Source organism: Aulonocara stuartgranti (genome assembly GCF_965226115.1).
Source record: "Aulonocara stuartgranti genome assembly, chromosome: 3".
NCBI classification, from domain to species: Eukaryota; Metazoa; Chordata; class Actinopteri; order Cichliformes; family Cichlidae; genus Aulonocara; species Aulonocara stuartgranti.
In genome coordinates, this window is record NC_138941.1 from 49,205,330 (window position 1) to 49,217,661 (window position 12,332).

At 42.1% G+C, this 12,332-nt stretch overlaps 1 protein-coding gene and 2 long non-coding RNA genes across 4 annotated transcripts; all 3 read right to left on the reverse strand.

Annotated features, from left to right (window-relative positions):
• Window positions 1-5,335: 5,335 nt before the first annotated feature.
• Window positions 5,336-7,855, reverse strand: LOC309698396 (uncharacterized protein; the record flags this gene model as incomplete). The annotated part of the gene is made up of 2 exons (XM_082520808.1): window positions 5,336-6,677; window positions 7,148-7,855. The coding sequence occupies 2 exons, from the start codon at window positions 7,853-7,855 to the stop codon at window positions 6,459-6,461; spliced, it is 927 nt and encodes a 308-aa protein (XP_082376934.1). The 3' UTR covers window positions 5,336-6,458.
• A 1,188-nt stretch (window positions 7,856-9,043) lies between these two features.
• LOC309696930 lies at window positions 9,044-9,813 on the reverse strand. Its single transcript, XR_014273703.1, has 2 exons — window positions 9,766-9,813; window positions 9,044-9,246 (listed from the first exon to the last, which is right to left on the reverse strand). It is a non-coding gene; the product is annotated as an uncharacterized lncRNA (long non-coding RNA).
• Window positions 9,814-10,356: 543 nt separating this feature from the next.
• Window positions 10,357-11,509, reverse strand: LOC309703282. Of its 2 annotated transcripts, XR_014275842.1 has the most exons (5): window positions 11,364-11,509; window positions 11,149-11,238; window positions 10,941-11,060; window positions 10,713-10,862; window positions 10,357-10,399 (listed from the first exon to the last, which is right to left on the reverse strand). It is a non-coding gene; the product is annotated as an uncharacterized lncRNA (long non-coding RNA). The 2 variants fall into 2 exon arrangements; XR_014275843.1 differs by lacking the exon at window positions 10,357-10,399 and having other exon boundaries at window positions 10,704-10,862.
• Window positions 11,510-12,332: the final 823 nt, after the last annotated feature.

Below are 12,332 nucleotides of genomic sequence, written 5' to 3' on the forward strand. Positions count from 1 at the left end.
CTTTATGTTTCCTTTAACAGGGTGATTCTCTTCAGTATTACTGGTCAACAACTGCACATAATCCACACTGGAACTGTTTGTGTGTGAAAGCAGTTACAAAACTAAAGCAGCTCCTGTTACATGTGCTAATGTGTTGGTGGCTGAGGAGGTTACAGAGCAGATCACTTTCTAGTCTCCCCGTCTAAATGAAAGTGTTGTGTAAAAAAACACCAGTGTTATCCTTTTACTGTCTGATATGTTGTACAGGGTGTATCAGAAAGAAACCTCAGGTCAGCTGATCACATGGTCCAAGTTAAAGTCCTCCTGGAGCTCAGTGCACTGGATCCAGCTCTAACTCCAGATGATGATGATGATGATGACGGTCAAACTCTTGGTTAATATGAAGGCTGTCAGGAGGCTTGTTAAGACTCATCATAACTCTGCTGCTCCCTCTCTGCAGGTGCTGTGTTCAGCTGAGACGATGATGCTGCTCGTCTTCAGCTGTGTGGGTGGAGCAGCAGCAGAGGTGGAGGCTGGAGGATGGTGTGGATGATCAGGTGTGTTTTTTTTTAATTTTTTTACAAGATTTATTTTCATTTTTAAATTGAAAAACAAACAAAGCGAACAAACAAACAAACAGCTCACAACTATGGCACACAGCAAACATCTACAACTAACCACAACATGGCAGGCTGTTGTGACCACAGGAGCACGTCTAGGTGCACACTCTTGTATCCATGCCTTTCAAGGATAACCTCAGACTTCTGAAAACTACGGAGCCAACGTACGGAGCGAGATCTCGCAAAAGTTTTAGCCGCATTCTTCGGAGGCCGCCAGCTCGAAGCCAACTGGGATGTCAAGGCACGATGTGCCGGGAGAGCGGTGTTCCCCCCGGCTGTAGCAGGTCTCAACCTGCCGTTAGCTTCAAGATAGTGGGTGTCAGACGTCTCCGAAAACATCAGAGCACTTTTGCAAATATGTGATGTCTTGTAAACTGAGCAGATATTTGACATTTACACAACTACATTCACACCTCAAAATATCTTAAAAGTTATTATTGTGACCCAGAAAGAGTAATATTACAACTAAGTAGCTGCCGCCATCAATCATCTTAATTTTTTTTCTCCCATGTCCCTTGCGGGGCTCCATAGAAAACCAAACACAAAAAGTAATAACATAATGACATCAGGCACTCAGCTGTTCTACAACTTTTACCTCAGGGGATTTGAGCCACCTACAGATTCTCCTGTACCTGCCAGCACACTGACACTTTGACTATCACAGGCCTGTGTGTGGACATGTGGACGCTCTGTGTAACAATGATATTCATTTTCGCACTACTTACTACTGACACGCAAGAGAGAAAGGTCAGTTTCCATTTCTGTGCTTATATCTTACTAAATGCAGGGTAATGACTGTGTAATGTGTTGAATTTAATGTAGTGGACTGTCTGAGCATATCTGCTGATAAGCTGAGTCAATAGAAGCACATCCTGTAGATAAGCAGCTCTAAGATTTACTGTCTCTGCTGCTCTGAACGAGTCCTCTGAGCTTCAGCCGCAGACACAAACCCTCAGATTTATCCAGTCAGATTCATTTACAGGACCTGAGGGAGCAAAGCAGACACAAAATGCAGAATATTTTATTTATTGGTCTGTCAGCACCTAATCAAGCCTCTCTGACCAACTATTGTTGAAGTGCTGGCTGATTGTGTGAGGCTGCAGCTCCATCTGTCTAATGTTGGTGTAGAGATCATCCTTTCATCAGCTGCTGCGACAAAACCTTAAAGCTCAGATAGAGATAACAGGTGTCACACAGTAACTGTGAGATGAGCTGTATCTGCTGATGGGAGGCTGAGGTGGAGGTGGCTGTGATAAAGGTGCTTAGATTTGCACTGGGAATGACAGCTGTCAGGTATAAGAGTAAATATATCTGATGGACTGATTAGTTTGGACTGTAGAGGATTATATTAATTTGATATTGAGCTGGGAGTGGTGGGAGGATTGCTGTGGTAGGTGTGACAGCAGAAGTGAGTGATTGAAGGAGAATGATTAGTTTACTAAAATGAAATAAAATGTCTTCACATGTCTGTGAAATACTCAGCTTCGAAATAGAAAGTGCTGTCTCACTGTGACATCTGTTAGAGGATAGTCTGTACTGATCCGTCAGTGCATTATGTGCTCAGTTGAATCTGACAGTGTTTGCTGCCACTCACTGCTCTGGTGTGTACACATGTTATACGGCCATAAAACTGTGAGAGATTCAGTTCTTGAGTGTTTCATGAGGCAGATCCTGATTCTGTCAGCACAGCTTTTGATTTCTTATTTCCTGATGTTCACAGAGTGTCTTGACTCCACATGTAGAGTTAGTACTACCACCATAAAAACTGAACTACAAAGCAAGTCCAGCATAGCTTAGCTTTCTTTGCATTAGCGGGCTCATAAAAGCTCAGATATAACAGACATGCTTCAGTCTCTGTTTGCTCTCACACTGAAAGTGATGTCACGCCTCCTTTCACACCTACTTCAGTCCAAAACAATATCAGAGGAAGTGTTGATAGAGGTCAATAGAATATATAAGAAATACAATAGAAACACAGCAGTGGTGCTGATAAGTGAGGAAGAGGAGTAAGCAGTGCTGCAGACGAACAGTATGTAAGCAGTGAGAGAAAGTCCACAACAAAGTTATTAAATCATTGTTGACTCATCTGCAGCTCTGAACACATGACCCACTCAGATTATCTGTTTCCATATGTTACCATATCACAGAGACGCCTTCCTGATAATGAAACTTGACTTTGGGCTCCGTGTACCTCTCAGCCTCTTAAGTCACTCTGTGGTGCTCTTCATGTCAGCTGTGGTATTTGCTGTGTGTTTAATCTGTGCACACAAGTTGTTTTGCATGATAAATACTAACACACTGATGTGTAAACACTGAGAACAGTGACTAACAAACAAACCCATAAACAGGAACGACCCACCGCCACCTCTTATATGGTTAATGAGAAAAAGTCAGTTTTTTATTTACATGCACAAACCAGCAACACTTTACTGCAAACAACTTCAGACCCTTGAGCAGTTTTCAGGAAGTTGGGACTGAAATAATCTCTGTTGTTGTTTGTTTGATGATCTTAGTGCTGATTTATCTTTTCAGCTTGTTTAACTGAGTCTTAATGTGTGTGTGTGTGTGTGTGTGTGTGTGTGTGTGTGTGTGTGTGTGTGTGTCGCAGTGCAATGCAGAGCTTCTCCTTACTGAAAAGGTCCTGATAATCTGCTCCTGCCTTCCAGTGAGAGGCGATCAGGTGACCAGATGTTGTCTTGCAGGTGTCGATTGCATTTCTGTGAGAGCGGAAATGTTACATCATCACCTACAGTTGGACGAATTGTGGTTGATTAAAAACTAGAAAAGGTAGAAAGCCACTGCTGGTTTCAATTTCACAGCGCCTGTGATGCTCACCGCTTTGGGGTTTAAAGTGACATTTGCCAAAACTCTAGCTGACTGTAATTGAGACCCCACTCAAACACATTCTTCAGTGTGTGTGTGTGTGAGAGAGAGAAAGGAGGATGGTGCCATTGAGTAGTGTTTTTATTTCTCTAAGTAGTTTCATTCATGTACCACATTAACCACAGCACCAGCTGTTTACACAGTTATTTATTGGTCTGTTAACGCCTGCTGAGGGGAAACTGTAGAGCAGAGAGGGCCACAAACAGCCCACTTTGGTCTCAAGTGGGTTAAATCACTGCAACTCTCTGTCAGTGTGAAATGTTTAACTACAGCACCATCCTATCATTACTTGTTTTTTCTTCAGCACACATACAGTAACAGGATAAAATGCCAAAGTGTGATTTTTTTTGCTGACAGGCAGCAGCAGCAGCAGCAGCAGCAGCAGCAGGCGATGTACTTTCAGTCATGCTATTGTTACTCTTACCAAAGAGCTGACTATATTATGGTCACACTTCTCTCTGTGTAACAGCACAGTTCAGCACAAATGCACACCAACAAACAAACAAAACTTAATAAAACACATAAAAATCAATCACAGTATGCTCCCAATGAATAATCTGACAGTCAGAAATATATATGCTCCTCCTGTTTTCTCTCATATGATGATGATTCCGGTGGATCCTTGTAGCCCAGTGACTGTAAGAGATTTTATACAGTCATTGTATTATATTGTATTAAACATCCACAAACACATTAAGTTCAAATCTCACAGAAGTGGCACACCCACATACGTCTTTGTTTGAAATCAGAGTTATTGCCAATAAGTTGGGGGGGGGAGTAAATTGATAGTATCTTGATATTTTGCATGATGATATGAAAATATCATCATTTTATATTACGGCCCGTCTCATGCACGGCCATCATGAGGCACGTTAGCCGAGTAAACTCACATTAAATCATCTCAACACAAGTGCCATGGAGCACTGGATGCACTCAGTTTGATAAACCTGCCTCCTAATTCATAACAAATCACAACAACAGCTGCTTCAAGGCACTTTATCTTGCAGAGTAAAGACCTACAATAATCACAGACTGATATCATATTGACTGTCTCGTGGCAGCAATTATGTCAGGATTTGTTGACAGTGTCGGTGTGTTTGATCGTCTCATTTAGGTGCAAAAATAGTTGATCTGACTGGATGAAACCGATGTTGACAAAGTTTAACTTTGAGGACATAATTTGCAGAAACAAAGTGATAAATCACAGTTGTTGTTTTTTTTTTTGCAGAAACAAAGTGATAAATCACAGTGTTTTTTATTGCAATACTCAGAATATCGCAAAATGTTTCAAAAATGCAACAATATACTATCATGAGTGAAGTATGGTGATAGGATCCCGTCGTGTGCTGTCTGGTGATTCCTGCCTCTAGACTTTGATCTTTGCTGATCGGCAACATTAACGTCCATCAGCACAGCGTTTCCCACTGAGAGCTGAGCTGTGGACTGGCTGCACCTTGTTGACAGGCTGAGTGACACTTGGAGAGATGTGGACTGACCTCCTCAGCTCCTCAGGAGCTCAATTCTGCAGGAGGGCACTGAGCCTCAGCAGGCAGACAGACTGCCTGACATTTATTAACTGTACTTACTGCACGGGTGCTTAGATTTGCACTGGGAATGACAGCTGCAAACAACTTCAGACCCTTGAGCTGTTTTCAGGAAGTTAGGACTGAAATAATCTCTGTTGTTGTTTGTTTGATGATCTTAGTGCTGATTTATCTTTTCAGCTTGTTTAACTGAGTCTTAATGTTAATGCTCTGTGTGTGTGTGTGTGTGTGTGTGTGTGTGTGTGTGTGTGTGTGTGTGTGTGTGTGTGTGTGTGTGTGTGTGTGTGTGTGTGTGTGTGTGTGTCACAGTGTAATCCAGAGCTGCTCCTTACTGAACTCGACCCTGCAGAGCACTGAGGGCGTCCTGTCCAGCATCAGGACCAACTGGCAGGAGTTTGTGGAGGACCTGGACTTCTGGAGGGTCCTGCTGCTGCTGGTGGTCATCGCCCTCCTCTCCCTGGGCCTCGCCTACTACGTCAGCAGAATCCTGCCTTTCTCAGGGTGGAGAGGAGGCAGGAAAATAAATGAAGATCTTTATGTAGAATAAAAACTCTGGTATTTATTTGTTGTGCAAATCTGATCATTTTATTGGAATCTGAACAACATCATGTGATGCTGTCAGCACGAAGAAGAGAGGACGGTGACTCAGAGACACCGACAGCTTCATGTGTGGCCTAAAACCTTTACAAGCACTCATTGATAAAGTCACCTTTACATCCCTGTTTGCTCTGTTACAAGCTGTATATTGCTGATGTTTTGTATCTTTTCATTGTTTTCTCCTCACTTGTTATTTATTCAAATGTCTTTGGTGTGAATTTTTCCCTCGCTGGCTGCAGGTATTTATGTGAAATAAATACCTGCAGCCTTTCTCACTGGAAACAGTTTTGTCAGGATATCTTGATGTTCTTTGTTCAAAGATTTTCAGTGTTTATTCCATCAAACATTTGACGTCATTTAATGTGCAAATTGAATAAAATCATGAATGACTGTAATCATCATCAGGTCACTTTATTATCCACTTAAAACTTTATTGGCACACAGCAGCTTCCCTGAGTTTTTTACAGTAAACACAGTAAAGACTAAATCTGTACAAACAGGCAGGACAATATACAAATTCCCTGTATGTGTCTGCACATATACTTGGCCAATAAACACGATTCTGATTCTGTTACTGAATAGATCTCATTCATCCATCTTGAAGCTAAATTATGCATTGATTATGTAAGCAGATGATTTACAGGTATTACTTCATTGATTGGAAGACAAACGCAAAATAATACAGACAATCTCAAACATTGTAACAGCAGTCAGCCTGAGCAGAAGGAAAACGGAGGATTTCTAAACCTGAGACAGTGGAGTTGCACAGTGGTGCCGACATAAAGGTGGCGAGTTCAAATACTTAAAGGGATGAGCTGTTGTTGTTCTTCACTCATCAGTTGTGGGTAAAGTCAGGGTTTCCATTTGACTTTAGCATCCTGTGCTGGTCACAGTCTGATTCTCTACCCTCTTCAGTGCCTCCTCCTCCTCGAGTGCGCACATTAAATTTCCTGTCCCTCAGAAACCAGCCGAGCCAAACAAGCAGGGCAACGATCACAAATACAGCTGCTGTTATGAAGAATGTTCTCCACGACCACTCGGAGCACTCTGATGGCTGCAGAGGACAAGAAGACAGAGCAGAAATATTAGTTAGCAGTTTTAACTGACTTTAAATGCTTTCAGTTAAAGTTAAAATAAAACAGCTTTACACTGTAAAGCTCAACATAAAGGTGAGATCTTTATATACAGTCTGTGTGTCAGTCCTCGGTGGACAGACCACAACCCTCTATCTTTGCACATCTGCAAGGCAAGTTTACTTGTATAGCACAATTCAACAACAAGGTGATTCAAAGTGCTTTACAGAGACATTAGAAACAAAAACAAATAAAAAGCATGTAAGCACATGTTCCTGCTGACCCGCTGCGTCTGAATTTTGACTGTTCTTTGCTGACAGGACCGCTTGCCTTTGGCCTGTCCTACTAATCTTTATGGCCACGTTACTTAAAGTCTTTCAGTCAGTCTGCAGTGATTAAACTGTGGACGATTAAGGTATAGAGTGACGTGTGAAACCACTTAAATTCTTACCGTCGGTGTGGTTGTAGGCTGTGAGGTGCTGCCCGGTGGTGGTGATGGTGTGGAGACGTGCAGGTGGACAGCAGAGCGGTGTTTCTCTGTCTTCTCCACGTCACAGTAATACACTCCGTCGTCTCGGAGCTGAGCTCGCTTCACGGTGAGGGACAGGTCTCCTCGCTGGTACCAGTCCGATGGTATGGACACTCGGCTTTCATCATAGCCGTCCCCGTAGGTGATTTGCTTAGACCGAGGATTCAGCTCCAGCACCAGCTCTCCGTCTCTCCTCCAGCGCACAGATTTCACAGCCTGACCGACTGTAACGGAGCGACACGGCAGGGTGGCACCTTCATCCCGGGGTGCGACAACTTTATAGGGCAGAAAAACGTGCAACTCTTCCAGCTCCCCCCTCTGTTTGTCGTTGCAGGTAAACGCGTAATAGCCGTGATCGTTGAAATCTGCTCTCTTTAATATCAGAGAGTCGGAGCTGTAAACCACCCGGTTAATGTAACCCGGTCCCGGCTTCCAGACACCGGCAAGAAAGGCGACCAGCCGATCGGTGCCATCCATCAGCTGATGTGTGACTTTTCCCGTCTTGCACTGCTCTGTCAGGGCAAACCTAACATCGTCTCCTGCAGCGGCCTGGATCAGTTTCCCAGACACCCGGCCGATAAAAAGAAGAAGAAGAACAATGTAAGTGAGGCGGACTGATGTAGCACTCATCTTGCACGCGGAGGAAAAATGTGCAAGTGCAAGCGCGCAAGCTGACTTTTTATAGTCGGTGGTGGGTGGCGCCGGGGTTCCACACAGTCCGAAAACCGGTCTGACCTGCACTCCTATGACTCAGAATCAGAATGGGGTTTATTGCCAAATGTTGAGCAGGTTTACAACATCAGGAAATTGCTGCGGTGCTTCAGTGCAAACATAGTGTCATAAGTTGCGCTTAAATAGACATGAAAAAATAAAAGTAAGAATAAGAATTAAAAGTGCTACGTAGAAAGATATATACATGAGTGCAGGTGGTGATCAGTGCCAAACATGGAATGATGCAGTGACACAGCGTAGGGTCATGTGTTAGTGGCGGGGACTCAACTGTTATTATTATTATTACACACCGCAGTTTGGAAACAACGTCTGGACTTCAGGTAACATCTTACTAGCTGAACTTGAGCTAACTAGCTAAAACCTTTGAGAAATATCCAGAAAATGTGAAGATGTTCAGGCGTCCCCATGATTATTGATGCCGCTCAAATACATCCCAGCTAATGAGACACTAGTTAAGTGTTTCAACTGAACCAGAGGAAGGACTAGAACAATGCTTAGCTTAGCACGGCTAATAAGCACGACGACATCGACAAAAGTCTGTTTATAATCCACTTTTAGTGTATCTTATGGTTTTATTGAAACTAGTCTTAATTTTTCTGACCCCAATATAAGAAAGAAGTTAATGCAATATAATTTTAAAGCGTTTTTATTATTCAACTGGCTGCGCAAGCCGTTGTTCTGACAAACAGTCCTACTTTGGCAAAATGTCCTACTGTATGTAATTTATGCACATTTCTGCTGCCAAACAATAATTCCAGCACAAATTTAAGTAGGTATGACGGTTTGCCACTTAACTTTGCCCATCAGAGTATGTTTGTAGCTGATATTCATAAAGCCAATTCGGTTTGACACTTCTTTTTACCCCTTTAAAGTGTGCTTGTAGGTCACATTCACAAAGGTAGCATGTTTTGGCACATAATTCTTCCTGTCAGAATTATGCTTCTAGTTTATAATAACAACAGTAGCATGGTTCGGCACTTGTTTGTAGAAGCAGTCTGCATGCCAAGGTGCTTAAGTTATACAGCTGTCACCACTGAAGTGATTGGAACACCTGACTATATAAACTTTGACAATGAACTCACTCCATTATAGTTACAGTATATATTTACTGAATATATTTACAGATACATATATTTGACATTTATAGATCCAACAGAACACAGGGAGAAAGAACTGAAAAAGAAACAGTGTACAAATTATGCACATTTGTCGCACAGGTACTTGACCAGGCTGCTCTCATATTGAGCACATCCAAAATGTGCCCATCTGGAACAAAACTCGCACTGCACCTGAAGAGGGAGAAGGGGGGGGGGGGGGTGTAAGTGTGTTAACCAACATTATGAATTTGATGAGAAAATAATTACTACAGTGGCTTGCAAAAGTATTCAGCCCCTGTGAACTTTTCCACATTTTGTCAGATTGCATTCACAAACATGAATCAATTTTATTGGAATTCCACGTGAAAGACCAATGTCTCTACCAGTCTCTAGCTGGTAGAGACAGACCCTAAAAGACTGGCAGCTGTAATTGCAGATAAAGGTAGTTCTACAAAGTATTGACTCAGGGGGCTGAATAATTATACACACCCCACTTTTCAGTTATTCATTTGTAAAAAATTGTTTGGAATCATGTATGATTGTTGTTCCACTTCTCACGTGTACAGCACTTTGTGTTGGTCTTTCACGTGGAATTCCAATTAAAATTGATTTGTGTTTGTGGCTGTAATGTGACAAAATGTGGAAAAGTTCAAGGGGGCCGAATACTATTGCAAGCCACTGTATATTGCATTTGTGGTTTATTTGTTTTACCATTTCAATCATACTGGACTCAGGATCGGCTTCCAGCATGGAACAAACTACACAGCATTACCTAGAAACACACTGACATTAAACCTAACAGTTTTAAACAAAACTGAAAGTGCTATTGCAACACAAAACCACATGACTCAACTTACTTTGATGTTCTAGCAGTTCGCAAGCAATTTCAGTGCGGTGCAGCCCAATGGCTTCTGGAGTGGACAGCACCCTAGTAACCTCTCCACTCAGAAGGTAGTGTTCGGCAAACTGTAAAATATGTTACAGTAATTGCAATTGATTAACTTAATTCTAGTTAAATACATTAAATACAATTGCTTATTAAATACCTTCAACACTAAAACTCCACAACTGCTGGAGTCCATCTGCTTGTTGTGTGGCAGAGTCTCCATTTTCCAATCCACTCGGGACTCTTCCTTTCCTTTCATCTTCAGAAAATTCCTAATAAAAACAAATCAAGTCTTTAAAATGTAGCCAGCCAGTTGGCAAACCCTCCTGCCTTTATGAATATGAGCTACAAGCATAGTTTGATGGGTAAACGGGGCATAATATTTACCTGAATACACTGTAACGGTTGTACAGCAGTCAGTGGTTTCCCAACTTTTTGACACTGGTCACATTCCTGAATCTTTAAGGTAAAAATATTTATGGAGTTCACGTAAATGTTCAACATTCTCATTTGTAAAAACCAAAAACACTTAATGACATATTCTCTAACGAACAAACTATTTAGCAACAATAGTTTGTGTGCGTGTCTTCAAATCTCTGCCAGGCCTACAGGTTATTACTGTAATGTCACTAATTAACCATATTTATTTATATTTTGCAAGTGTACAGTTTCTCTTTTAACTGATATCAAAAAAATTTGCTTATTTTAAACACTGTTTAACAACAGTACAAACAGTTAATACATACCCATGTTTTATGGTCAACTGTCATACCAAACCAGTAAAATCTGGAACACACTGCATTTAGCGTTTTGTGTGTGCCAGTGTGTCCTCCAATTGGAGATGAATGAAACTCATGAAATATCTTCCTGGCATCATCCATGGTTTTTACTACTCTTCTGGTTCCAACAAAGAGTTCTCCATCTGCAGTAAAACAATGTATATTTAGAAATGAATTTAACCACATATATGAGTTGTTAGTATTAACAATAAATTACTGACCCTTTTGTTTGAATTTTGAGGCATATCTTCTGAGGTTTTGCCTCTGAGCCTTGTCATATCCTGAAGGGTAGGAGCCCGCAGAAAAGAACGCGTAAATCTCTTCCCACTTCTTCTCCATATCTACGAATGTCAGTAAACATTTTCTTATGAGCTTCAATATGTGCAGTTGACAATGCAAATAATTTAACTTATTAAATAACAAAATTACCAAAACAGCCTTAAAACACCGAAGCTGCGGACTCAAAAGTGTTGTGCAAATACCACGCGGCCAGTAACTTGACAGCAGACTTCACCGAATCTGCAAATTCGACAGTTTTGTGCAGAAAACAGATAGCGACTTCACTTTAATATTGACAAACAATCACAAAGGCTTAAAAAATCAAGTATCAACGTCAATAAAAAGTACTAATACTTACTACTTACCTATTCTCCTGCAAATATGACAATGGAGTAGCGTGAAATCACAGCCGGATGCGCTTAGCTTCCCTTTTTGTGTTGTGCGCATGCGCGCACATGCTCAGGAACAACGGGTAGGACGGTTTACGGGGTAGGAGAAATTCCCAGAACACCGTCACTTTCAGTTCTCCACTGTCGCCACCCTGGTCTGAAAACTACTGTTTTTAAAGACCAGAGAGACACGATTAACCAACTGGCCACAGCTGGGTTGACCAGTCTCTCCCCTTAGCACTGCCCCTTAATCCGCTGGACCACCCCTCCCCTGCAGCTGAGCCACAAACCAAACCCTGCTGCCACTGTGACATTTTCTACGATTTACCCACCCAGGCCACTCCTGTTCTCTTGAATACCAGGGGCCTGAGGGGATTTTTTTGTCAGTAGGATGGGGCTTAAGTGTGGGTACCTGGGTCCTGCTGGAGGCCAAGGTCTATGGTGGGTAGGTGGTGGAATGTGGTTGTAAGATAGCAAGCTATCGGGAGACTTGACCAGGGTAGGGTGTTGGTGTTGGAGGTCAAGATGGTGGAGGGCGAATGTGTGTGCCAGGGCAAGCTACTGAGGGAGTGGACCAGGTTATGATGTGAGTACCCAGAGCCTGCTGGAGGTCAGGGTCAGGGTTCAGCTTTCTTTCTGTTTGCTCAACTGTCTCAACTGGTTTAATCCCAACATCTGCTCCAGTCTGCCCCAAAATATCCTTGGGCAAGATACTAGATACAGGTTGCTTTTCGATGCATATGCAAATGTTAGCTAGAAAGCAGTGCTCAGAGATATTCAGATATTCAGACATTCAGATATTCAGCTCATTCAGATATTGAAGTGGTGATTATTTTTAGTTATAATGAGGTGATCATTGTTATTTATTCACAAAAAGGTCAAAAGCTGTGGTGGAAAAAGTGGCCAAAAATGCACAAGAAGGATTATCATTCCCGAACAGGTCAG